At 61.3% G+C, this 25,288-nt stretch overlaps 1 protein-coding gene and 1 long non-coding RNA gene across 4 annotated transcripts; one reads left to right on the top strand and one right to left on the bottom strand.

Annotated features, from left to right (window-relative positions):
• Window positions 1-21: 21 nt before the first annotated feature.
• On the bottom strand, window positions 22-21,789 carry GLIS2 (GLIS family zinc finger 2). Of its 3 annotated transcripts, none has more exons than XM_047839159.1 (8): window positions 21,448-21,789; window positions 6,440-6,682; window positions 5,459-5,631; window positions 4,771-4,947; window positions 4,557-4,690; window positions 4,312-4,430; window positions 3,482-3,679; window positions 22-3,374 (listed from the first exon to the last, which is right to left on the bottom strand). In XM_047839159.1, the coding sequence occupies exons 2-8, from the start codon at window positions 6,609-6,611 to the stop codon at window positions 2,575-2,577; spliced, it is 1,773 nt and encodes a 590-aa protein (XP_047695115.1). In that variant the 5' UTR covers window positions 6,612-6,682; window positions 21,448-21,789; the 3' UTR covers window positions 22-2,574. The 3 variants fall into 3 exon arrangements, with proteins under 3 accessions (XP_047695115.1, XP_047695114.1, XP_047695116.1); XM_047839158.1 differs by lacking the exon at window positions 21,448-21,789 and adding an exon at window positions 10,180-10,200; XM_047839160.1 differs by lacking the exons at window positions 3,482-3,679; window positions 21,448-21,789 and adding an exon at window positions 10,180-10,198.
• On the top strand, window positions 21,754-24,962 carry LOC125154638 (uncharacterized). Its single transcript, XR_007147863.1, has 4 exons — window positions 21,754-23,120; window positions 23,798-23,841; window positions 24,509-24,566; window positions 24,698-24,962. It is a non-coding gene; the product is annotated as an uncharacterized LOC125154638 (long non-coding RNA).
• The last annotated feature ends 326 nt before the right edge of the window (window positions 24,963-25,288 follow it).

Genomic DNA, 25,288 nt, shown 5'->3' on the forward strand with positions numbered 1-25,288 from the left:
CACAGGGCTGGGGTGGGTGAGGTTGGCAAGAAGCCAGCCCAGCCCTGCCCTGCCTGCTGAGCTGTCACGTACTGGACAGGGCCACTCCTGCCCTCACAGCTCCAGTGCCAGGCCCCTCCTGCCATGAGCATCCCCGCCCTCAGGCCTGCCCTAGCCCTTCCCACCGGGTCCAGAGCCCCAGGCCCACGGCTCAGTCACAGGCAACCTCTCCCTGAGCTGGGTTTGACTCTAGCATCTCTGGAATCTGGGTGGAATGCTCCAGTACAGGTAGAGAGAGAAGCCTTTGCCAGACTCTCAATGGACAAGTTGTGTCTTCCCAGAACTAAGGCTCTTATCAGGGTCACAGCAGGTGGTGGTAGGACCAGGTTCTGCGTCATCTAGAATCTTCCATGTCTACTCCCTCAGCACCTGCCCCCTCTGGCCGCTCCCTCCCCGAGGCACCCACAGGGTGGGAAGGAAGCCCCAGAACAGGGCTTCTGGGTGCTGCGTTCTGGGGGTGGGTGACCCAAACCAGGCACAGGATGGTTCCCAAGCAGGGTGGCTCAGCTCGTGGCACGGCCAAAACAGAAACTGTCTTTGCAACTCAATTTTATTGTTTCTTTATAAACTTCCTCTCACATGGAGGAATATATTGTTATAGTCATTAGCTTATCTCTTTTTTTTTTTAAACTCTATGCTAACAGCAATGGAGCCAAGAGGAGGAAAAACATAAGCTACGATAGAAAGGCACTTAGAACCTGTTAAAATACTGATATCCTGGAATGTGCAACAACAAACCCACAACAACAACACGTACACCAGCCCTTTCGAGCCTGGTCTATCACCGAGTCACATGCTAATGTCACCTTCCAGTGCCCTGTTCCTCTGCTCCCTGGGCTTGAGTCTCAAACCCCTCACCCCCAACTGGGGATTTAAGGCCTGGGTCCTGGGTGGGGCCCGAAGAAAGGAGACCAGCTCCCTCCTGCTTTGCTCACAGCCCCTTCAAGGGGCAGAGCCAGCACTGCGAGGCCCTGTCAGGGCAGGCCGGGTCAGGGTGACCCCTCTAGGACAGAAGGGCAGTCCAGGAAAGGGTGGGGTCTGCAGGCTTGCTAACCACCCCGCTGCTGGCCTGCAGCTCCCAGTCCTACAGCAGGGGAATGGAGTGCTTGGTCATGTGGCCAAGGACCGGGCAGGCCTTGGAGCCAGAAGTCCTGACTGCCAGGCCAGCACCTCCCAGGTGGCACCAGGCCACCTCCAGGGAGGAACAGCAGGGGCTCAGGGTGGGGAAAGCATATGTGCTGCGGCCCCAAGGCCTGCTAGGGTTGGGCTGTGGGCTGTAGGGCATATGGAGCACCAGCATCCTTAGCTTATTCTGGCCCATGCCAGTGAAAGTGGGGGGCGGGGGGTACCTCTAGCATAGAGGCTCAGTTGGGAGGAGCCAAAGCCAAAGGAAACAATCATGTTTTAAATCCAGGCACCTTCCTCCAGCTTCCCCTCCCCAGGCACAGAGTTGGGGCCCTCCCATGGCCATCCCGGTTCGCTTTACCACCCCCAAGCCCGGGGCTTTCTGTCCATGGCCTCTGGAAAGGTCCCATGCCCAGCACTGGCCTGGAGCCCTACCCCTCCTGTGTGCTGGCTGTGACTTGGCACCCCCAGAATTGGGGCTGTGTCCTAGCCTGGGGTTGTCCCCAGCCAGCCTCCCATCTCCTGACACCCTGCAAGCTTCCATGGTCCCTTGTGCGGAGTGGCACTGCCCTGGGCCAATCCTGGTCCCACTTGCCCCCTGAGCCAAGCAAGGGCCCAAGGTCCTGGCATCTCTCTTCCTCGCTTAGGGCTTTGCTCCCCACATCCCCAGGGCTCCCTGAAAGGAGAGGGAGAAGGCCCAGTAGTGAAGGGGCAGGTGAGTGGTCAATGGGCCCCTCACTTGGGAGAGTGTCCAGCCTGGACAAGGAGCTGACCCTCCATGCTGGCTCTTTCCGGACAGGCTAGTGGTGAGGGGCAGCTGGCAGAGCGGGCCTCCCTCTCGGAGTTTGGAGGCGCCTTGTCATAGGGATAAGGTGGCTTTTTCCTGTGGCTTTGCCTGCGTCTGTCTTGCTCTCCCTCTGGAGGGTGGGCCAGAGGGAAAGGGGTCCAAGAAGCCCCCAGAGCAGGGGCCCAGAGAGGCTAGGCAGGACGGGAACATGGCTGGCGGGTGGTCATGGCAGGGAGGGGGCAGGTGACCTACCCAGGCTGGTGACTGGATGAGGGAGGTCCTGAATGAGGGAGGATGGTGGAGAGCCAGGGCATCTGAGGACTAGGTGAAGGAGAGGGCAGGGGGTGGGCTGGAGGTGAGCGAGGCCTCAGCACCCAGGAGCACAGCTCTCCCTGGCTAGCAGGACCAGCTTCCCCTCCGGAGCCTGGGACACCACCAGTGACCTTCTAGCACCATCCTTGCTGCCCAGCTTGTCTGGGGCTGGGTCTGCCTGGGGGACACAGCCAACCAGGCCCCAGGGGCAGGAGGACATTATTGCTATTTCGCAGAAGAGTTTCTGTTCGTCGGGGGCAGGGGGCCGGGAGCTCCTAGCTGGGCCGCAGGTAGCTGTCCACCAGGCGGGTTCAGTTCACCACAGCCGGCTTGAGCAGCACGGAGCCTGGAGGGATGACCACCCAGCCCGGAGCGAGTGCCTCTGGGCTGCTGGCCGCCGAGCTGACGCCCGTGGACAGGTCCAGCACGGTGCCCGGCAGCAGGGGGAGTCCGTCAGGGCTCGGCCGGGAGCGGCTGTTCTCAGTCCTCTCGAGGGGTGTCTTGCGGCCCTCCACGCCCAGAGACCTGGCTGGCACTGCCACGCGCCCCTTCTCCCCCTCGGCCTTACCGCCAGCGGAGCCAGCGAGGAGGGAGACCACAGGCAGGCCCAGTCCACCAGCCCCAAAGGGTGAGGGCAGCAGCGGGTTCTTGGCCAGATTGAGGGGCAAGACTGGGCCCGGCAGCCCGGGGCCCATGCCCCCTGCACCCCCACCGCCCCCGCTATTGCCACACGCCAGGGCGCTGAGGTCAAGGGGGCCGGGGGCCAGGGGCAGGGGCAGGCCAGGCAGGCCGGGGCCTCCAAAAAGGGCAGCAGGGTTGGGGATGATGATCTGGGCTCCGCTGACATAGGGGCCGCCATCGGGGGTGGGCAGCGGTGGCTTGGGGGGCGGGCGCAGTTGCAGGAGCTCTTGCTGCTCATGAGACACGAAGTGGCCGTGGGCCTTGATGTGCTTGCGCAGCGAGCTGGGGTCCGTGTAGCGCTTGTGGCAGCCGGGCATCTTGCAGTAGTAGGGCTTGTCCACGTAGTGGGTGCGCGTATGCTTGAAGCGGTCGCTCGAGTTGGAGTAGCGTTTGTTGCAGCCCTCGTAGGGACACACGTAGGGCTTCTCACCTGCAGGGCAGTGCCGGCGTGAGGGGCCTCTCCCCAGCCCAGCCTCCACACTCCCCCCCTCCCCCCGGCCCCAGAGAGCTCCCGGAGAGTGGTGGCGTCCCTGGCACCTGGCACGAGATCTCTTCCCAGCTGGGGACAGCAGGGCACAGGCGCTGAGCAGCCGGCCTGGTCCCTGGTCACACCCCAGCCCTGCCTGCGGCCTGGTGGTGTGCCCTCGGCCTCGGTCCCGTGCTTCAAATTGTGGGTGACAGCGACCACCTCCACCGGCAGGACCACACATTTGCTTCCACACTTCCAGGAAGACCCTGCTGGGACGTGGCCCACCGTGAGCGCTGCAGGAAAGCTCGCCGGGCTGTGTTCCGGCTCGGGCTCCGGAAAACGCCTCCACATTTACTAAACGTCGGTCGGGGAGCCACTTCTAGGCTCTGAGCCTTTGCAGTGTGGCCGGCCCCAACCAAGCTGTGCTGTGAGCGTAAAACACACGGGGTTGGGGGGGAGGGAATACACACCAGATTGTGATTCCACAGACTTCGTGCAAAATCTAATGTCTCATTGACAGTCTTTTAATATATCGGGTTTGAGAAAATACGTCATTGCAATTCATTTCTTTCCTTTGTACTTTGTGTAATGCGGCAATGAGGATGGGTTTTTTTGGTGGTTGGGAAATTTAAAGTCAGGTATGTGGGCGTGTCACCAGGCTGGCCCCACCGTGTGTTTGGGCAGAGCCAGGAGGAGGCACGCGCCGCCTCACAAAGCCTCACAAACAACGGTGCTGAGTGCCTCTGAGTGCGGCGCCTGGAGATGTGTCTGTGCCCCAAGGGCGGATGCAGAGGGGACCCGCGGGAGAGGCTTCGCCCAGAAGTGGCACTCGCAAAGCGACAACTGCACAGTGAGATGCGTCCCTCACCCCTTGACTGCCCCGGGCCCAGCCACTCACCTGTGTGCGACCGGTTGTGGATCTTCAGGTTCTCCAGGCGCGAGAAGCTCTTGCTGCAGGTGGGGCAGCGGTGTGGCTTCTCGTTGGTGTGCGTGCGGATGTGGATGAGCATCTTGTACCTGCTCCAGGGAGGGCACGGTGCGGGGGGGGGGGGGGGGGGGGGGAGGGAGTGGGGGGGGGACCTCGACTCAGTTCGCGGGACTCCGGAGCCCCTTTCCCCCGGCCCCCCTCTCGCCCTCCCTCACCTGGCGTTGAAGCCGCGGCCGTGGCGGGCACAGCCCTCCCAGTGACAGCAGTACCCTGCGTCCTTCTCGGGCTTGACGTGGTAGTCGTTGACGTGATCCACCAGGTCCTGCAGGAGCTCGAAGAGCTGGTTACACTGCGGGGCCGGGGAAGGTTCTGAGTCTACGCAGGGCTGTGCACACTGACCCCGGTCTTCCTGGCCACCCCCCCACTCACCTTGGCCCAGCGACACACCAGCTGCTTGGGCAGGGGTAGCTCTGGTGAGAGGCACTTGTCCTTGGGGGCGGTGAGGAAGGAGGAAGCAGGCAGGTGCAGGGCCCCCCCGGAGCCCAGAGGCAGGAAGAACTGGAACGAACTGGGGACGCCATCCAGATAGCGCAGCGGCTGGAAGTCCTAGGGGGAGAGGGGAGAGACAGAGCTGGTCAGCGCGCCCTGCTGGGCCAGCAGGTCCCCACCACCCCTGTCTCCTGTGGCGGGTTGTGTCCCCCATGAGGACATGTCCCAGTCCCAGCCCCCTGTACCTTGGGTGTGACCTTAGTTGGAAATAGGGTCTTTGCAGATGCAGTCAAGGTCATACTGGATTGGGGGGCACTAAATCCAGTGACTGATGTCTTCATAAGAGAAAGGGGGATTTGAACACAGAGACACAACAGAGGGGCAGAGATTGGAGTGACACAGCTACAAGGCAGGGAACACCGGGAGCCAAGAGAAGCTGGAAAGAAGCGAGGAAGGATTCTTGCCAGAGCCTTGGGAGAGAGCACAGCCCTGTCGAGATCTCGATTTCAGACTTTAGTTTCCACAACTGTGACAGAATAATACATTTACGTTGTTCTAAACCACCCAGTTTGTGGTCCCTTCCAGGAAACCAATACACCTCTTTCCAGAGCCCTTATGCCCTCCTCACCGGGGCGGTGGGCACTGCAGGCAGGTCCCCATTGCCCTGGCGCTCAGGGGACAGCGAGCTGCTGCCATTGGGGGAATCCAGCCCAGATGGCGGTGACAAGCTGAGGTCCACCAGAGGGGCAGCCGAAAAGCGTCCCTCTACCTTCTCGGGGAACTTGGGGTTCAGCAGGAAGCCTAAGAGAGAAACACTGTTCAGAGGTGCTGGGGCTGAGGGTCCTGTGAGTCTCCCACCACGACCCTGGAAGCAGATGCCACCCTCACACCCCTGGACCACCCTGGGACCCCACGCATCTAGCAGCAGGCTGCATACCTGACCAACGTGGCCCGCATCACCATGAGAGTTCAGACATGGGTCAAGATAAAGAGTGGAAAGTACCCACTGAACAGGAACTTGAGGCCAGACCCCTGGCTTCCTGTCATACTGGTAGGTAGGGACCTTTCGGACTTTTCCTGGGCCCCTTCCTGATTCACTGCTCCCTTCTGGAACACCAGGCGTTGGGGCCAGGATGCCTCCAGAGCCTTACAGCTCACATGGGTAGGTCGGGTTTTCAGGGTTCAGTGGAGGCAGAATGGGAGTCCTGAGCCCCCAAGCACCCCCTGAGAAGATCTTGCTGGGCTCGGTCCCAAATCTCTACTGACCTGACCTCAGAGCCCAGGAGTTGGGTCACAGGGCCTTGTCACTACTTGTGAATCCCCTGCCCACTGCCCCCCCACCCCCCTTACCGGCCCCTCTGTGTCCTCCCGGAGGCCTAGTTTGAATCCTGGCTCTGCTGTGCCAGCTTCATGAACTGGGCAGGTCATTTGCCTCCCCCTGGGGACAATGTCACTTCCAGAGACAAACTGCTAAGGATAAATGGACAGAGCTCTAGGCTGAAAGCTGCTAGGGGCTGTGGACATCCTGGTGGACACACCCTAGATATTCTTCCCACTGCCACAGCTTCACTGGGACCCGAGACCTCCCTGCCTACCGGGGGTGCTGTACCTGAGGGCGGGGAGCCTGGAGAGCCTGGGGTGGGGCTGTCGTCCACCAGGCCGAGCTCCCTGTGCAGAGCTCGGTGCCGGACTGCACTCAGCGCCCTCTCACGCTTTTCTCTCGCCGCCCGGAGCTTGGTGATGCTCAGCTTCAGGTCGAGCGGCTCGTCCAAGGAGTGCATGGTGATGGGGGGCTGGGTAGGAGGTGGCTGCAGGCAGCGGGGGGATCCCAAGCTGGTTTTCAGGCAGGAACCTGGGAGAGGACAGGAGCTGTGTTGTGAGACTGTGACCTCAGGCTTCTCCTCGGGCTGCACCCGTTGAAGCCCACAGGGGACGGAGCATGGATGTCCCGCAGTGTGAAGGCCATCTCCCTGGGAAGGGAGGCCCTCTGAGTGGCTCTGGTCCAGGGGGCAGAAGGAGAGCCAACCACCTACGGACAGCTTCCATGTCCGCTGCCCTCAGGTCTTTTCTGGAGGCAAAGCTCAGAGAGTCCATTCAGCCATGAAACTGAGTTTTAGAGACACTGCCTCAGGTCACAGAGCTAGAAAGTGGCAGAACTACCAGGTTCCAGGCCAGATCTCCCTGGAAATGGCCAGCCATGTCCCAAAGGTTACTTCTGACCAAGGGAAAAGTTCTCGGGATCACATGCCCGGTTTGAGCCTGAAGACCCAGAACCAGACCAGAAGAGCAACAAGTATCTTCCAAGGCAGCCGGGAGTGGTCCCTTAGCTACCAGTTGCCAAGGGCCCACTGTGCTGGGCCCAGGCAGCTGTGACCACCTGCAAGGGAAGGAGGCTGAGAGTGTGTCTCGGGCAAGCTGCAAAACCTGGCCCAAAGGATGGGGGTGCAGACAGGTGGCCTTGTCTCCCAGGTGAGGTCCAGAGAGGTGCCCATGGGCCTGGGACCCAGAGGGCTCTGGGCCGCCACCAGGGGGCAGCTGGGGACTGTGATCCAGGCAGGCTAGCCAGGGACAGGGTTTGGAGGGAAGTGGACCAGCGCTGGTGATTAATAATTATATATATATATATATACACACACACATATATACACACACACACACACTTTTTCAGTGGCGATGATATTCTTTTATTGTAAGTTCTCATGCTGTTATTTTCACTACTTCCTTACAAATTCTCAATGGTGTCATTTTCTTCACGTACAAATGACAGGAGAGCAAGATCAACTCTCTATTCCAAACTCAACCTTTTTCCAGGGGCAACCTTTCGCATGTGGTCAAAAGTGTTTCCTTGCATTTGTTCATTGAGAGGATCACACCCTGAAAATCTATCTGCTGAACAAGCTAACACTGTGAGACACTCTACATCATTCACCAAATCCACGTCTGCATAATTCAACACAAGACATCCCTGTAACCACCACATGGTAAATGACCGTATATTTCAGTGTCTGTCAGTCTCTGCCTGGGAATCGGAGTGGCCCACACATGTGCAGACCTGCTTGATGCAGCAGGAAGGAGGAAGGCAGCCCCCACGTCCCCACTCATCCTTTTTCCAGGCCAGGCACCTCAGCAACTTAAAACAGTTTTCTCTGTTTTCATGTGTCTGCACTGACATGCTCCACGTCTGCCAAAACCCTCCAAACACACAGGGAACAAGGCAGCCCCCTCCCTCGATTAGGACCCTCTGCTTCTAGGACATCCCAAGACCCCACCAGCACATGGCTGATAGCAGAGCTCACAGAAGGGCAGCTGCACTTGGTGGTGGGGCCCCATCTGTGACTTGACTTGTCCCAGTTAAACTGCATCAGGTGGGAGCAGTCAGATCTGTCTGGATTTGCCCCCCAGGCCATGTAGGGCCAGGGACTCCCAGTGATGCAAGCAGGGCTGGCATCAGGCTGCCACCCTGTCCTTTAGGAGTCCCAGACCCAAAGTGGGCAGGTGGGTGAGTGACAGTGATGGATGGATCTGGGCCCCTTCCATTCTCCCTCTGGCTGGACAGGGAGCTGCCCTCTGCCTGACCCCCCTCCCCCAGTTATGTCTGTCTGTGTGTCTGCCTGTCCCTCCACCTGTTTATTTTTAGACACAGGCCCAGTCCAACCTCCCTGAAGCTCCTCTGTGCTGGGAGCCTGGATGGGGAGGAAGGAAGTAAATATTTATGCTGATTAAGAATTCAGGAGCCAGGAAGGGCTGGTGGCCTGGTCCTTCAGCTGGCCTAGGGCCACAGGCCTCCCCACAGCCTCTGTCTCCATCCCCCACCACTAACTGGACCTTCTGGAGAAGGGGACCATGAGGGCAGGATGGTTTGGAAACTGGGAACTCAAACTGACACTTCCATTGGTAACCCTGCCCAGGTAACATCCTTTGGCATCTGCTTCTGCCCCAGGCCAGAAGGGGTCCAGGGAGGGGCCCTAACCTGTGGGTCCCGCAGTGACCTGCGGGAGTCACTGCCTCAACCTAGAACTGGGGAGGGCCCTTAGAGGAGCCTGTTTCCCACAGCCGGGCAAGCACAGCACCCAAGGTGGGAGTAGGGACTCCAGCAGCCCCCTTAATCAGCAGGCTCAGTCCCCAGAGAACCACCTCCTGCGTGCACGCGCGCGCGCGCGCGCGCACACACACACACACACACACACACACACACACACACACACTTCCTGCCACTGGGTTCTGCCCCCAGAGGCAGGGGTTCATCTGGATGGAAGCCAGAACCCAACCCAGAAGCCCAGCCCCCCACTCCTGGGGAAGGAGCAAAAAGCCACCCCACAAGCCCACACTTCCCAGCACACCCAGCCCCAGGCTGGCCCCACCCAGAATTTTCCTCCGAAAGGTGGTCCCACACCAAGGAGAAGACCCCCATGACCGGTCTTCCGTCCTGACCTTGATCAGCCTCAAGGTGTCCCCTGCCACTTCCCACCCCAGCTTGCAGGGGCCATTTCTGAACTGGGGCTCTGCTCTTTGTTCCGGGGCTGCGTGGAGTGGGGAAGGTGAGAGCCAGGGTGGCACGCTCCCGGGATTCTGAGGCGGTCGGCATGGCCTGGAACCCTGGGGGCTGACGCCGTGATCACCTCCGGAGGCCAGCCACGCCAGCACCCGATTCGACGCTCTGGTCAACCAGGTGGGCTGGGGAAGCGGGCCCCCGACCCGTTTCCCAGAGGCGGCCAGGGACGCTCCGAGGGGTGACGTGCCCGGCTCGGAGGGAGCAGGCGAGTTGCGGAACCAGTGGCGGAGCCCGGAGCCCGCAACAGCGGGGCAGCGACGCGGCGTCCGGGCTGCCGGGAGCGACCCCCTCCCCGCGGGCGGGCGGGCAGAGAGGCGGCGCCGAGGTGGTCGCGCTGCCGGGCGCCGCGCCGCTGCTCCAGCTGCGCAAGGAACTAATTAGAGCCCAGGGAGCTGGAGGAAGCGGGGCGGCGCGGGGACCACCGGGGCGGCGGGGCGGGCGCGGGACCCCGGCCGGCCTCCCCGCGGGGCGGGGGTCACCCCGAGGGTGGGCCGCGCGGGACCCCCCGGGGCCCGGCCCCCGCCCGCCGCGCCCGCCCCGCCGGCCCGGCCCAGACAATGGCCGCTATTGTGCGCCCGCCGGCCGCCGCGCGCAGACGGCCCCCAGCTGCAGCGCCAGGCGAGCGCCCCCGCCCGGCCCGGCCTACCTGGCGGCCGAGCCCACCCGCGGCGGGCGGGGCGAGCGCGGGGGGCGGGGTGGGGGGGGGTGGGAAACGGACTCCACCAGGGAGCTGTGGCCTGGGGTGGGACACACGCTGGTTGGGGGTGGGGGGCGGTCAGCATCCGTCCAACACCTACCATGTGTCAGGCACCGGCTGTCCATGGATTCTTGGAACCCTCTAAAACCCCTACTGGGAGTAGATGCCCACGACGACCATGGGGAAACTGAGGCTGGAGCTCACCAGGCTCGGGAGTGGGCTGGACTCTGCTGTGGATAAAGCCCCTCCTTCCCTCCTTGGAGGAGGGCGGCTGGTTGGCCGGGGAGCTTGGAGGGGTGCCTGTGTGGGTGGAGGGGATAGCTAGGCATACCCACCCTGAGAAGCTCTCAGGGGCTCCTTGCCGAAGCGAGAGAGAGAGAGAGAGAGAGAGAGAGAGAGAGAGAGAGAGAGAGAGAGAGAGAGAGAGGAGAGAGAGAGAGGTCAGAACTCTCTGTACGTTGGGGGCTCTCCCTGCGCACGCCACAGCAGCCTGGGGCCATGTAAGAGTTACCCCTTATTCCCAAGGCAGTCCTGAAGCTGCCCTTTGGTCAACCATGCCCATCTAGCTAGAGTTTAGGGACAAGGGCCCAAGATGCACCTCTCAAAAGTCCAGTGGCTTTCTTGATATCTCATGAAAAGGGGAAGTAAGTCCCTCCCCCCCCCCCCCCCACCACTTGCTCCATGGGTTCCCTGGTGTTCGGTGACTGGGTCATCACTATCAACATGCTGTTCTCATAAATGGGGAAACTGAGGGCTGGAGGGGGAAGCAAGCCCACTGCAAGCCATGAGCGAATATTACATTACAACAGGACCAACAGCCAGCTGTTGGTGGTGAGGCAAAAAGCCAGCACCTGTTAAAGCAGGTGCTGGTCATCTCTATTTTACGGATGCAAAACCTGAAACTCAGATTAAGTGACCTGTCCAAGGTCACACAGCTTGTCGGTGGAAGGATTGGCTTTCTTGCCCAGGTGAGTCCAGAAGCCCATGTTCACTACTGGCCCCTCCTGTGCTCACTGGGGGAGGGGAGGCGGGGGAAGGCAAAGGTGCTCCAGCTGGGCACACCCTCCCTGCCCAGGGGTTTGTGGGAGCTAGGTACAGAGCCTAGAGGGGCAGCAGCAGTGGGTGGGCGTTGGAGGGGCCAACTCTGGTGGGGGGGGTGGTGCACAGGGAGGCTTGGAGAGCTGAGGGCAGATATGCTGCCAAAGCAAACGGCCCCACATTCCTGGGAACTGCTCCGGCTCCCTCCCTGCTCTGGCCAAGAGCTCCACCCTCCTGGCAGCCCCGCAGTAGGGGCTGGGGGCAGGGGCAGAGCCCATGTCTCAGCACCCCCCCTTCCTGACCAGGCAGCAGAGCACACTCCAAGTACGGGTCAGACCACCTGGGTCTCCAACTTGGCTCTGCTACTTCCTGCCCATGTGTCTTAGGGCAAGTCACTTCCCCATCTGAGCTTCATTGTCCCCACCTCTGAAATGGGATGACAGTAATAGTAATAAGACACCCCTCACTGGGTTTTGGGTAATGATGCACACATCCTATAATTTCTTAATGTCTCCCATTATTATGTAATAATCATCAGTTAAAACAGTGCTGGGCACATAGTAGGTGCTTGATCAGACTTGTTGAATGAACTGTCACCATCGATGAAACCTCCAAGCTTTGGCTGGTCTGGAGCTGTGAGGACAGCTGAATGGGGATCATGATCATCCCCGCTATACCCAGAGACACCAGAGTCTCACTCTCACCTGGGCCCACATGGCCTTCATTTCATGGTGCAACTAAACAAGCTTGTGCCTCTTAGAAAGCTTCAGGCCTCTGCTGTCCTGTGGAGTGGCCACAGCTGACCCTAGCCACCTTCCAGAGCCTGACTGCATCAGAGACGGAGGGAGGCCCTGGAGAGGCGGTGTGCGGTCCAGGAAGGAGCAGGCCTCCTCCCGGGACCCAGGGGAGGGGCTTATCCTGAGGCCTCTAGCAGCAGGCCCCGGGAGAGGGGCCAGGGCAGGCAGTACTTCCTGGAAGAGCAAGGGGGTTGCCCTCCCTGGGAACCTCACTCAGCAGGCAGGGCCCTCCCCCACCCAAGGTGGGCCCTCAGCCAGCCCCCTCCATCACCCCCCCCAGACTCCCCTGGGTGGGCAGACCCCACCCAGGTGGGAGTGCAAGTGCCCCAAGTGACCCCGCCAGGGATGAGGTCTCTGCCCTCAGCTCTGGGGGCCTCAAGAAAGCCCTCAGCTGGGCAGCACCTGAACAGGAGTGTGTGCCAGGATCCTCACTCCGGCATGTTTAGATAGTGCTACCCAGAGCCAGGCTAGCTGGTCCCAGTCCCCTGAGCTCCCACCCCTGCTGTGGGGCCTCACATGGGTCCCTGCTGCCCCCTCTGAGCCTTGGGTGGAAACATAGGTACAATATAAGGTGCCCAGCTCACTAGGGAAGGTGGGGGCTCGAGACGCCCCGCAGGGAGAGCCTGGCCCAGCACTTGGTACATGGGAGGTGCCAGCAACCAGTAGCCCTGAAGATTCTTGTTCCTGGCTCTGGGCTGGGGGTGCCCCATGCAATCATTTGGCCTGCCAAGCTCACCCAGATAGTTCAGGCAGTGCTGAAGCTGGAAGGCTCACAGCTGGCTCCCCCACCAGCAACGCCCCTCACCAGTCCTGGCTTCCCAGAAGATGCACTTCCTTCCCCAGTGCCACCAGGCTGGGGGGTTAAGGAGGAGCAACTCCCACACGGGCCCGGCCCACATGTGCACACTCACACAGATGTGCTGGCCTGCCCAGCTGCGAGAGCCAGCCTGGCACACAGGCCCCCCAGGCCTAGTGGCTTCTAGGCCCCCATCTCACAGCCTCCACCCCCTACTGCCCGCCCGCCTGCAGCCACCTTTGCACAACTATGTCTGGTATTTTCCTGTCTGCCCAGCTTGCGGGGTAAGGGGGGGGGGGTGCCTGGGGCTATGAGCACTGCCTGCACCTGGGCCTCAGCCAGGGGCAAGCCCGCCAAGCAGCCCCCACACCCGCCCCCGGGGTTGGGAAGGGAAGGGCTGGGCCCAGGCTGCCCAAATCCCTGGGAGGGGCTGGCATGGGGCTGGGGGAGCCAGACAGGGACACACACCCTTTGAGGCCTAGGCAGGAGGAGGCCAGGCCCTGCTAGGCAGCACTGCCACTCATGGTGGACAGGCAGGGCTGGGCACCCCGCCAGAACCCTCTGGGGCCAGGAAAGGCAACGGCCAGTGTCCCATAGGACATGGACGGGCACCCAGTGCACCCGGACATACAGGCATATGCATGCGTGTCACACCTGTGCTCTAACACCATACACACAGGACATAGCACGGGACCGGCGTCAGGGGCTGGGACCCAGGAGTGAGGAGGAGCAGCGGGGATGAGGCCCAGTCCCGAAAGGGAAGGAAACCCTGCACTTCCCCAACTGAGTCTGGCTGCAAGACAACCCAGTGAGTACCTCCCGAGTCTGGGGGGCGGGGGGGGGAGGGGCTCCTGCCCACGGCCCATCCCTCCCGCTACCCTGGGATGAGCACCAGGTCCACTGAACAGCACCTGCCAGCTGCGGGCAGAGGCGGGCAAGGCGAGCTGGACTTTGGCCCTTCCCTCCCTCCGCCTCATTTACCCCATCGCTCAGTTACGCATTCCAACACCAGGCCCTCCACCCAACTCAGTTCTGGGGCCCACAGGTGAGCGAGGATGAAGGGCGCCCCGACCTCAGTGGGGGCAGGCTTGGGGTGGGCTGCTCCCGAGAAGAGGGGATGTGGGGCGAAGTGGTGGGGCAGACGGAGCGTCACAACCTAACTTGTTTTGTTTTTAAGTTTATTCATTTATTTCTGAGAGAGAGAGTGCGAGTGAACACAAGCAGGGTAGCGACAGAGAGAGAGAAAGAAAGAGAGCGCCACAGAATCCAAAGCAGGCTCCAGGCTCTGAGCTGTCAGCAGAGCCCGACACAGGGCTCAATCTCATGAACCATGAGATCACGCCCCGGGCCAAAGTTGGGCGCCCAACAAACGGAGCCACCCAGGGGCCCTCTAACTTGTTCTGAGAGCCAGACAGGCCAGTCTGCCGCCCGCTCACCATCTCCATACACCCTCCCGGCCCTGCAATTTGGCTGTTACCCTTCCCATTTCCCAGAGAGGGAGGTGGAGGCTTTGAGAGCTTCAGTCATCTGCTGAGGTCACAGAGCTTATAAGGAGCACATCTTGGGGTTCACTTCCAGGCCCCAAAGCCCACACGCTTTCTGGGCCCAATGCTGCAGAGGCCTGGGGGGTGGCACCGGCTGACCTTCAGCAAACCTGCCTCACCCAGAAGAGGGGGCCCAAGAGGGAGGCTGGGCCAGGACCTGGAGGGCACCGGGGAGCCACAGAGTGTTCCACACAGAAAGTGCCCTCTTTCTTTCCAGCCCAGAGGCTCCTGTCCCCAGGCTCTTCCCTGCAGCACCTCCTTTTTCAGGATTCCCTTTCTCCCACGAGCTCGATGCTTGCTCACCTCTTGGGTGCCAGGTTCTGGTGACAACCTTCCACATTCGCATATTCTCCTCCAGCTACCCGCCCCCTCCTGCCCCTTCCTGCAGCAAGTCTTTCCTGATTCACCCTGGCCAACGGCAGACTCTTGCAGCTGTACATGGGCTGTTCTTCCAGGTGCCGGACAGCTGAGCAGAGGACCTACTTCTGTCCCCAGGCTGCTGAGGGAAACATTCCAGCCCTGTAGCGGCCCTGTGCTGCCTGCCACATTCATCTGGGGTCCAAGTCCTCACTACTGCCACAATGTTACCAGCTTTTTTTTTTTTTAAGTTTATTTATTTTGAGAGAGAGAGAAAGGGAGCGTGAGTTGGGGAAGGGGCAGAGAAAGAGGGAGAGGGAGAATCCCAAGCAGGCTCCTCACTGATAGAGGGGGCTTGAACTTATGAACCATGAGAACATGACCTGTGCTGAAGTCGGATGCTCAACTGACTGAGCCACTCAGACGCCCCAGTGTGAACGGTGCTTGAGCACACCTTGGGTGCCTGGCCCACACACAGAGTGTCATATGCGCTGCCCCCCGACCTTTGGCCCCAGGCACTTACCCCTGCACCTGTCATTCAGAGCCTCATTCCAAGAAGGGAGTCCTAGAGCAGGTGACGGCCTCATGGAACAGACAGACCACTGCAGGTGATGGCCTCACGGAACAGACAGACCACAGCCCCCACACCGAGCTCACTCCTTCCACCATCGGGAACGGGGCAGGGATACAAAGTGCTGGGGGTGCAGAGCCAGAAAACAGGCCTGCCCCACTCTGACGTGGGCAAGGCTCTGAGCCTCAGTTTCCCCACCCAGGAAGGGAGAGGGCTGGCCTAAAGTGAACTGGAGCCCCAGCACCCTAAGCACTCCCTGAACAGCACCAACACACCTGCCCTCTGCTTTTCCTGAACACCTGGCACTCAGTGACCGTCTCCTGAGTGAATGACTCCGTTTGTGGTACCCACCAGCCAGGTGAGCTGGGTACGTATGGAGGGGCTGAGGCTCAAAGCAGGAAGTGGCTGGCCCAAGGTCAAGGTGAGGGGCAGGGCCTGGGCCTTGACACAGAGGGTTCCTTCTCCCTGTCCAGGGCAAAGGACCCGGGAGCAGACCTGGACAAGGACGGGGTACCAGCAGTGCCCTGGTTCAGCTGGGATGACTGGAAGGGCCTAGCTCCCCCAGCTTCTCTGCTGCCACTTCCACCCGGTGCCCACATAGAACCCACCCCAGAGCTGCCTTCGAGCAGGCACAGCAGGGGCCCTGCGCTGAACTCTGGACTCCTCCCCCCTCCTTCCTCCCTGCCACCGCTGCCCCCGCCCCTCCCCACTTGTTCACTCTGGGCAGACGAGCAAGTCCAGAAGCTGGGGGGTCTTCAAACCCAAAGGGAAACATCCACTGAGTAGGGGCCTCCCGGGCCTGGCCTCCTTTGAGCCCATGTCCGCTCCTAGGACCATGCAGGGTGACCACTAGGTATCCTGAGGTGGTGCTGGGGGCCTGGCCTGAAAGAGGGTGGGGCTGGCAAGCAGACAGAACTGGGGGTGGGGGGGGACTTTAGAACAGACAGGACAATGGAGGGCCCCACAGCCTAGGGGGAGGAGGACATCACAGCTCAGGGGCAGTCAGCCCGCAAGTGTGGGGATGGGGGTTGGGGGGCTCTGGATGCAGGAGGCAGTAGCCCAGGGGAGAAATGGCTCAGGCAGGCTGGGACTTGCCAGCCAGACCCAGATGGACGATGGGGAGAAGGGAGGGAGAGAGGCTTCCTCCGGACGCAGCTGCCCCCACGTCATGCCCTCATGCCCCTGCAGGGGATGGGGGTGGGGGTGGACAGGAGTGGAGCTGAAGGGATTCCCTGGTTGAACCGGCATGTCCGGGGCCAGGGCCTGACGGTCTTAGGCTCTAGTCCCCCTCTGTCCCTCCCTGACCCCAAGTGACCCCAGGCCAAGCCCTCAAATCTCTGAGTTTCAGTCCCCCCCCACACACACCCAGCCCCCACCGGCAGCCTCCTCACTCCCAGGGTCCCAGCGGGGCACTAGCCTGTGAGTGCATTTGTGCAAAGGAGACAAGACCCTCCTGTCAGCTGGGCAGGATTGTTTTCCCAGGGCTGACTCAGGCAGCTCAGCAGTCTCCTGGGGCCTCTGTAGCCTCCCACCCGCCCTTGGCCATGACTGGAGGAGGGGGCCAGGGGCCGGGTCAGTCCCCTCCCCAGACAGCCATCTGCCAAGGCGGGAGTACGTGTACACACATATGTCACATGCTCCATAGTGGGGCCCTCCCTGTGGCGAGTACTACCTGGCTTCCCAGGCACTGAAGACAAAGGGCCTGAGGAAGCTCCTGCCTCTCCCCTCACCCCTACTGGAAGATTCTCAGGCCATCAGCCCATCCCCCACCAGGGGCATCTGGAGCAGATGGGAAGTCCTCCCCCCACCCCAACACTGGAATCACTTCACATCCCTGTGCCCCCCAGGCTCCTCCCAGCCTGACCACCAGTTAACCAGAACCTTCCAACCCATCTGGGAGGGGGAGAAGGAGCAGAAGGCCAGAGCTCCCGCCCCTCAAGATGCCCAGAGCCAAAGCTTCCGCCCTGCCTAGCCTGAGGGAGCTTAGAGAGAAGCATCCTAGCCAGCATGGGAGGTCAGGCCTCCAAGGCTCCCCCAGGACCAGCTGTTTGGAGGACCCCACCCTGGGAGGGTCCCATAGCACCAGAGCTGGAATGGGAAGAAGGGCCGGGGACCCCTATGGACCTGGGCCAGACCTCACCTGCCCCGTAGAGCGGTCTGCAGCTAAGGCCAGAAGGGTGCCCGGGAAAGGGTGGAGTCTTGGGGCCCATTGTCCACAGCTGCTGGGGCCAGCTTCAGCTCCCCTCAAGAGCAGGGTCCCCTCTCATCTCAGGCTGGGAAACCGGCCACAAGATAGCCCTCCCCCCAGCCATGGCAGACCTGGGAACTCGGGCCCAGAGGCCCACTGGCCCTTGTCCATCCTAAGCTCAGTCCCTTCACTTGTGAAATAGTGAGCACAGGATCCTCCTCACAAGATTAATGCAATTTCAGGGGACAAACGTCAACACCTGCAAAGTTCGCTGGGCCACTGGAGGCACTGTGCTGATTTTTTCAGGGAGTTGTTCCCCCTGTGAAGTTCTATCCCCCATCCACTTCACCAATCCCACCCCCACCTCCCCAGGGACCGAAGCTGGCATATTTTTATTAGTTGCAGCGACAGCAGGGGTTTCGAGGGCGGAGTTGGAACCCAGAGACAAACCTGGGACTTTTCTAGGCTGAGGCCTTACAGAGGAACCCCTAGCAGCACATCCTTTCCTGCTCTGGCATCAAAGCTTCAACCCCAGCCAGTCAGCAGAGCACTAGAGATCCTAGGAGACGTTGAAAATGCTGAGTCCCTGCCCCTATCTCCACCTGAATCAGAATTCACCAGGGTGATGCTGGAGCCACTGGGGCAGATGTGTCCCAAGGGCCTTGCAAAAGCTGTGGTCCCCCACACCCAGGCTAGGTGGCAGGCTGGGGAAAGGCTATGTGTCCCATCTCAGAGAGGTGAAATCCCAGACATATGTCCGGGCCGCCCATTTCTATGACCCTTTCACAAGGGAAGCAACCAGGCACGTAGGATCTGCATCTTTCTGGCTGGCCCTTAGGTGCCCCCTCAGCCGCCAGGAACACTCCCCACCTCTGGGTTAAGGTGGGGGGACCACCTGGCACCTTCCACGGGTCACCCTCTGGCCTCAGTCATCTGTGTGAAATATAAAATGACAATAATAACCCTGAATGGAGGAAGGGGTTGAACAATAAATAATCCTGAATAGAGGGAGGCTTCTCGGCAGCCTCGGAAAAAGCAGGGCCCCTATTCCACCCGGCCCAGGGCCTCTCCACTGCAAGCCCAGTTCCCCACTCGGGTGAGGGGCCTCCACAGTCTCCCCCTGGGACACAACCTGGAGAGGCATCCGGTGCGGCAGAGGAGAGGTGAGGGCAGCCATCTTGTCCCCTCAAACCCCAATGTGCCTCCCAGCACCAGGGCCCCACCCCAAATGCCTCCCAAAGAGCTTAACTGCAGGCCCCAGCCCCAACATCTGGTCCCCCAGCCACAGCTGTCGCCACCCTCCCTCATTCTGGGATTGCCCCAAACTCTGCCCGGCACCCCGTCCCCACCCCCTCGCCCAAGTGGGAAATTCGGATTCCAGGCAAGTCAGGGTAGCTGAAAATGCACATGGGAAAACACATTCTTCCTTCTATACCGCGGTTCAGACCCTGGGAGGATTAGGTGGCAGAAGACACTCCCACCGCCTGGGGCCAAGGCCAGGCCAGGGAAGGAGGGGAGAGGAGAGTGGGGGCCGCAAGGTGTGGCTGAGAGGGGTCTAGGCTCCCCAACAGGCCCCGAGGAGGGGCCCTGGCAGAGCTCTGTCTTCCTGCAGGCCAGTGTGCCCTCCAAGGGCACTCCCAGCAAGGGGAGCCCAGGCTGAAAGCATTGCTGTGGCTACCCGTTTGCAGCTGGCTTTTGAGAAACAACAAAAGCTTTGGGGGGACGCGGTTCACACGATTGTTTGAAATGAGGTTTTTGGATGTCTGTGGCATCCAGTTATTCATACTGGCTCCACCCACGGATAATTGAGAGTTGGCTTTTGTTGGCCTGACCCCCCCTTCTCAGTCCCCGCCCCCCCCACCAAGTCTTCTCAGGGACTCCAGCTCGGGAAGCTCACCTTGTCTGACCTCTTTCTTGGTTTTGCAGATGAGGAAACTGAGACCCAGAAAGGGGAGGAGCCGGCCCAAGGACCCCAGGGAGTTGGTGGCCTGGCCAAAACTCAAATCCAGGACATCAGATTCCCAGGCCAGGGGCTTTTCCCACTCATCCTCCAGGCTGTGGCCTGGCTCCAGCGAATCCCCCAAAGCCACTGACTCCAAAAGCAGTGGTGCCTGGAAGTGGGGTGACTCACTGTCTGGCTTTCTGGGGCACCCCCTCCCCATCAGTGAGGGAGGGACTGGCAGGTGTCCCTGCTTAGAGAGCCAGAAGCAGGGAGAGGCCCCCCAGGGGACCTGGGCCAGGGTCACCCAAGGGCCAAAGAGCCCCAGCTGGAGGGATTTAACACCAAAGGTCAAAGGTCACAGACAGGGAAGGGCGGGCAGGCACTAGGGGTCAGAGGGTCAGCGCTAATGGCAGCTCCGGAAAGGAGGGGGAGGGTAAGGAGCTAAGGAAAACAGGGCTGCTTCCAAGGGGTCCCCAACCCCCATAAACTGTGCCCCAACTCCCTGGCATCTGCCTCTGCTTGGCTGGTTGCAGAGAGGGCCAAATAGAGCTCTGGTGGGGGGTTGTAAAATGGGCTGGGCTGGAGCTTGGAGAGGGGTGTCCTGGGAAGGGCTCCCCAGGTGCAGCCCCTCCCCCAGAGTGGGCCAGGGCCAGCTGGGAGGCCCAGCCCAGACCCAGAGGGGAGAAGGAGGAGCAGAGGGGGGAAGGCTCCGAGGTCACGGGGAGGGATGGAGGGATGTGTGGGTTGGGCTGGAACAGCTGTGGCACTGTGGCACAAGGAGTAGGGCTTGGAGAGGGCTGGGTGGGTGGGCAGACTTTAGGGGCCAGTCTCCCCTTCCCTGCGTTTGGGAGCTGAGGAAGGCCGGGGGGGGGGGGGGGGGGGGCGGGGAGCGGCGCAGAATTCTCCTAGCTGCTTTCTAGCTTCAGCGAAGCCCCACCTTTCCTCCAGGATGCCAGGACCAGGCGTGTGAGACCCTCAGGATGGCTGCCTCTAAAGACCACAGCTCGGCTCCTGTCCCTGGCCTAAACCAAGAGCCACGATGAGAGCCCAGGCCTTGGCCAGGTCCTGGGCTTCCCTGGCTGCCCCCTTGGTGTCAAGCGTTCCCTTCAGAGCCAAGATCCCAGGCTGTGATGGCCGGGGGCCCAGGGCTCCTCCCAGGATCTCTTCCCGCTTCCCAAGCCCCAGGGCAGGGCCAGGATCCCTGCAACCATCACCGCCTGGGGGTGGCCAGGCCAGGCGGGCCCTCCTGGCCCCGGGGACAGGCGGCATGCTGCCCTGCTGTGGCCTGAGTACCCGACTGGCCAGGGCAGAGTGCCAGGGGCTCCAGGTGCCAGCTTGGATTCCAGCCCCACTCCAGGGGGCCTGCGGGGAAGCAGGGTGCCGGCATCTCCCTCCCTCGGGATGCACCTGCCTCACCCCTCCCCCACTCCCTTCAGACCCTCCTTCAGGCCGGCTGGATACCCCTGCCCTCATCACTTTGCCAGGCTCTTCTGCTTCCCTCTGGGCGGCGGTGGATGAAAAAGTGCCATACAGGACTGCAGTGTCCCAGTCCTGACGCGGCAGTACCCCCTGTCCTGACCCCCAGGGACGCCTTCCTTCCCCTGCCCCCCCAGGAAGGGCCGGGGCTGGCCAGGGGCAGCAGGGGGGAGACTTTCCGGGACAAGGGAGGAGACACCTTTCAAACCCCGTCCTAGAAACAGCCCCAGCGCAGCCGTGGGAAGGGGCGGCTGCCCGGCTGCCCCAGACAACTTCGTGCCCAGGCTCCGGGGGCCCCCTCTCACCCCGCAGCGCGCCCCCACCGCGGCCGCCCAACTTCCCCGCCGAAGTTTGCTCCCGCCCAGGGCCCGGCCGAGGCTCGGCCCGGCCTCCGGACGGAGGGAGGGAGGGAGGGAGGAGAAAGACGGAGAGACGGAGGGACGGGGCCGGGGAGCCGGCGAGGGAGGGAGCGCGCGAGCGAGGGAGCGAGGGAGCGAGCGCAGGGGCCCCGGCGAGGGCTCACAATGGCCCGGGGCGAGGCGCCGACGCGGGAGGAGGAGGCGACCCTCGGGTCCCGCAGCCCCCCGCAGCCCCCGCGCGACAGCCCAGCCCCCCCGCCCAGTCCCATCCCCACCGCGCGACGCCGCGGGGCTTCCTACCTCGGCGGCGGGGGCGGTCGGGCTCCCGGCTGCGGGCTCCGGCGGTCTGGGGGCGGTGGGGGAGCGAGCGGGGGAGGGGCCGGGGCGGGCGGGGGCCGGGGCGCGAGGCTCACGCGGCGCGGGCTCCCCTGGCACGGCCGCCCGGCGCCCGGCCGCTCCGCCACATCTGCAGCTCGGGCAGGGAAGGTGGCCGCGGCGGCCGGGCCGTGCGGGGATGTCTTAGAGAGGGAGGGAGGAGGGAGGAGGGAGGCGGCGGGGAGGAGGGCCCGGCGAGCCGCGGAGGAGGGGGGAGGAGGAGGGGCGCGGGGGGCGGCCTCGCTCCCTCCTCCCTCCCCTGCTGGTTCCCTCGCGCCCGCCCTCCCAGCAAACCCCTTTCGCCGCCGCGGCCCCAGGCCCGGGGCGCCAGCTGCCAGGCGGGGCGTGCGCGTCGGGGGGAGGGGGCGGACGGGAGCCGGCGCTGGGCCGGGGGAGGGGAGGTAGGGCGGCGGGGCCGCGGGGAGCGGGCACCGGGAGGGAGGGGGCGGCGGGCTGCGGCCGAGCGACGCGCGTCCTCCTCGGCCCCATCCCCGAGTCACCCCCCCCCCGCAGCCCCGCCCCCGGCCCGAGGGCAGCGCTGGGACACGGCCCGGAGGTGGCCTGGGGGTGGCGCGGGGCGGGGAGGTGGGGGTGGGAGGGATGTCCCGCCCTCGGGGAAGCCCGGGGAGGGGGCGGGCGCGCTGATGACCGGAGGGAGGGCGTGCGGGCCCAGAGGAAAAGCCCCGAAGACCGGGAAGATGGAGGAGGTCCCTGCGGCCGAGGGGGCGGGGGCCCCTAGCCTCCCTCCCGCGGGGTCACCTTGGCCAGGCCCCCCGCGGCCACGGGCGGCGGGGAGGGCGGCAGGAATGCCTCTCCGCAGGCCCTGATTTCTCCGCCCAGCCCAGTTCCAGGAACGCGCGGGCAGCGCCCGGCAGGCAGAGGCCCCGGCTTCGGATTCGGGGAGGCGCAAGCCAGGGTTCGAGGCCGGGATGAGCCCCTCCCTCCCGTCCCTCGCCGGGCTGGTCCCCGCCTTGCCCTCGGCCTCAGTTTCCCACCCGGTAGAATTAGGACGAGGTCGGGCCGGGAACAGCCCTGGCTTCCGCTCGGCCCCAGTCTTGGTCCCAGCATTTGGGACAACCTGCATCCCCAGCCTGAGCGCCGCGGGGTCCTTGCTCGCTCTGGGACCTTCCGCGTCCAACGGCGGCGCCTGCGGTTAGGACGCGCGGTGGGAGTGGATGCCGGCGAGTGCGAAAGCCCGGCACCCGCACCCGCCTAAGCTGTTTCTCCCTCCTGATGTTGAATCCAGGCTCTGAGTTCCTGAATGTGTGTTGTTTGGGCCAATCTGGAGCCCCCGCCCAATTATCTTCCTGCTGCTCTGCTGTCAGGTGGCAAATCTTGGTTCAAAAACAGTCCTCCTGCTATTGGCCAGCCTTGCCGCTTCACAGTTGGCCTTGAGGAGCCCAAGAGACGAAAAGCATCCTCTATAGGTGAGGCATCTAACTCCGGGTGTCATTACGCCTTCGTTCGTGTATTTGATGCTGCTGTCTCCCGCCACAGCCCGAGGCCGGTGGGTCTTGATCACGCAACATCCTCAGCTCTTGGTACAGAGCTTGGCACCTAGTAGGTGCTCAAGACGTGTTGCAACGGATGGTCATAGGGTAGGTGCTCATTATATATTAAGCGAATGTACATATAGTAGGTGCTCATGACTGTTGCGTAAAGGGACACAGCTGGTGCTCTTAAACTTTTGCATGGACACATGGTAGATGCTTATTATATTTTAGGCAAATGGATACACAGTTGATGCTTATGACGGTTGCATAAATGGACACATAATAGGTACTCACGATTTATGTGAATAGACACAGAGTAGGTGCTCATGAACTGTTGGGTAATACATGAAAGGCCTGTAGGCCGAAGAGTGGCGATTTAGAGGTGACCTCCTCTGCCCCCACCCCACCCCACCCCACCCCGATTTCCCTCGTGTGGATAATGTGGAGCGAGACCGGGTTAAACATTAGCTGGCCGATGGGCCTGGGGGCAGGCCAGCTTTGGGACCTAGCACCTTTCAGGAGGGGGCTGTTAAGGGCCGACTCTCGCGGTCCGCGGATCAGCGGGTGCGTGGGAAGGGGTGGAGGCTGAGGGCCGCAGAGCGCCCCCTCCCGGCGCGCCAGGGATCGCGACTATGCTGCCCGCAGGGCGGCCTTGCATCCCGGGGCAAAGTGTTGTTCGACCTCGAAGGGAGGGGGAGGATGCGGGGGAGGGGAAGGATGCGGGGGGGGGGGGGGGCGAGAGTGAAGACAAGAGTGACCACCTCAGCTGTCCTTGCCCTCAGGGTAAGACTCTTACAATCCAGTAGGACCTGAATCCAATGACCAGGTAAGTCCAATGACCTCTGCACCTTGAGGGGCACTTGACCATAAGAAACCTTCACCCTGGGAGGGCCTTTCTCAATGTTTTTCTACACACACTAGTTTTCATGGACAAGCAGGTTGCTCGCAGTTGGAACTCTGAGCTGGGATTTCCCACCTTGCTCCTTTCTAAGGTTGTTTTGGAGATTAAATGAGGTACATTCTTAACACATATTAGCCATCACTACCTAGTGTCCACAATTGCAGGACCCGGATGGAGTCCCTTTAGCTGCCAATAACCCCCTAAATTTGCCTTTTGCAAATTCCACAAGAGTGAAGAACTATATAATATGGGTGGGGCTGACCCGACCCAGAAACCCCCAGTTCTCAGCCAGACGAGTTTTTTTCTCTGTACTGGATGGCTCACTTTTATTATATTCACTGTAACCCTGAGGGTGTGTCCTATTATTATTCCCATTTTATAGAGAAGGAAACTGAGGCACAGAGAAGTAACTGGGCCAAGGTCTTAGAAGCTAGTGAGAGACATGGTCCAGATTGCAGTCTCAGCTGAGCTGATTCCAAAGCTTGTGTTATAACACACTATCTCCATCAGAAAAGTTATGGGGTGGGGGTGCAGGACATCTGAGAGGGCAAGGCTCTGGAAGGATTTTTTGTGGGGGGTTGTGCTTTTCCAGGAGGCAGCGCCTGCTATAGCAGTCACACCAAGCTTGGCTTCCTCCTTCTTAGTGAAAGGTGGGTAAGAGGGGGTGTCCTCCCCCCTTCCTATCACCCTGGGCTTCCTCCCTCTAAGAGTCCTTGTTCTGAGCAACCATCCTTTGCTACCTGTTCCCCTCTCCTGTGTTATGGACCGTCACCCCTGCTAGTACTAAACCAGAAGTTCCCCAACTTACAGCAAGAAGGCAGCCATCTGCAAGCCAGGAAGAGTGTCTTCACCAGGAACTGAATCTGCCAGCACTTTGATCTTGGACTTCAGCCTCCAGAACTGTTGGAAATAATGTGTGTTGTTTAAGCTACTCCATCTATGTTATTTTGTTATAGTAGTCTGAGCTAGGATAATTGCTGAAAGAAATTTTTGGGGGGCTGAATCTGGTGCCTTAAACTTTCAACAATAAACATTTATTGAACATCTCCGAGGTTTCCATTCATTCAACAGATGCTTATTCAGCTCCTATTATGTGTTTATTCATCAACATTTACTGAGGGCCTACATTCTGCATTGGGCTAGGTATGCCTATCCATGTCTTCAAGGAAATCTCTCAGTCTGGTGGGGACCCCTTACCTATCAGTATCCAGAGGGGACACAGCTCACTCATTCACACACATGCACACTGCAAGAAGGGTGTCCTGCACAACATAGGTGCTTAAATGACTTCAATGAATACACATGCTAGATTCAGCGTTTTACACCACTGTGCTTATGCACAGTTCCTGTCTTTCCAGAGCCTGTAATTTAT

The sequence above is a fragment of the Prionailurus viverrinus genome, chromosome E3 (assembly GCF_022837055.1).
Source record: "Prionailurus viverrinus isolate Anna chromosome E3, UM_Priviv_1.0, whole genome shotgun sequence".
Lineage (NCBI taxonomy): Eukaryota > Metazoa > Chordata > Mammalia > Carnivora > Felidae > Prionailurus > Prionailurus viverrinus.

Coding starts and splice junctions, on each gene's coding strand:
- GLIS2 (XM_047839159.1), bottom strand. CDS start 6,611: ATGCACTCCTTGGACGAGCCGCTCGACCTGAAGCTGAGCATCACCAAG. Junction 4,691..4,770: donor TGGTGTGTCGCTGGGCCAAG/GTGAGTGGGGGG, acceptor CCGGCCCCGCAG/TGTAACCAGCTCTTCGAGCT. Junction 3,375..3,481: donor GGGAAGAGATCTCGTGCCAG/GTGCCAGGGACG, acceptor ACTGCCCTGCAG/GTGAGAAGCCCTACGTGTGT.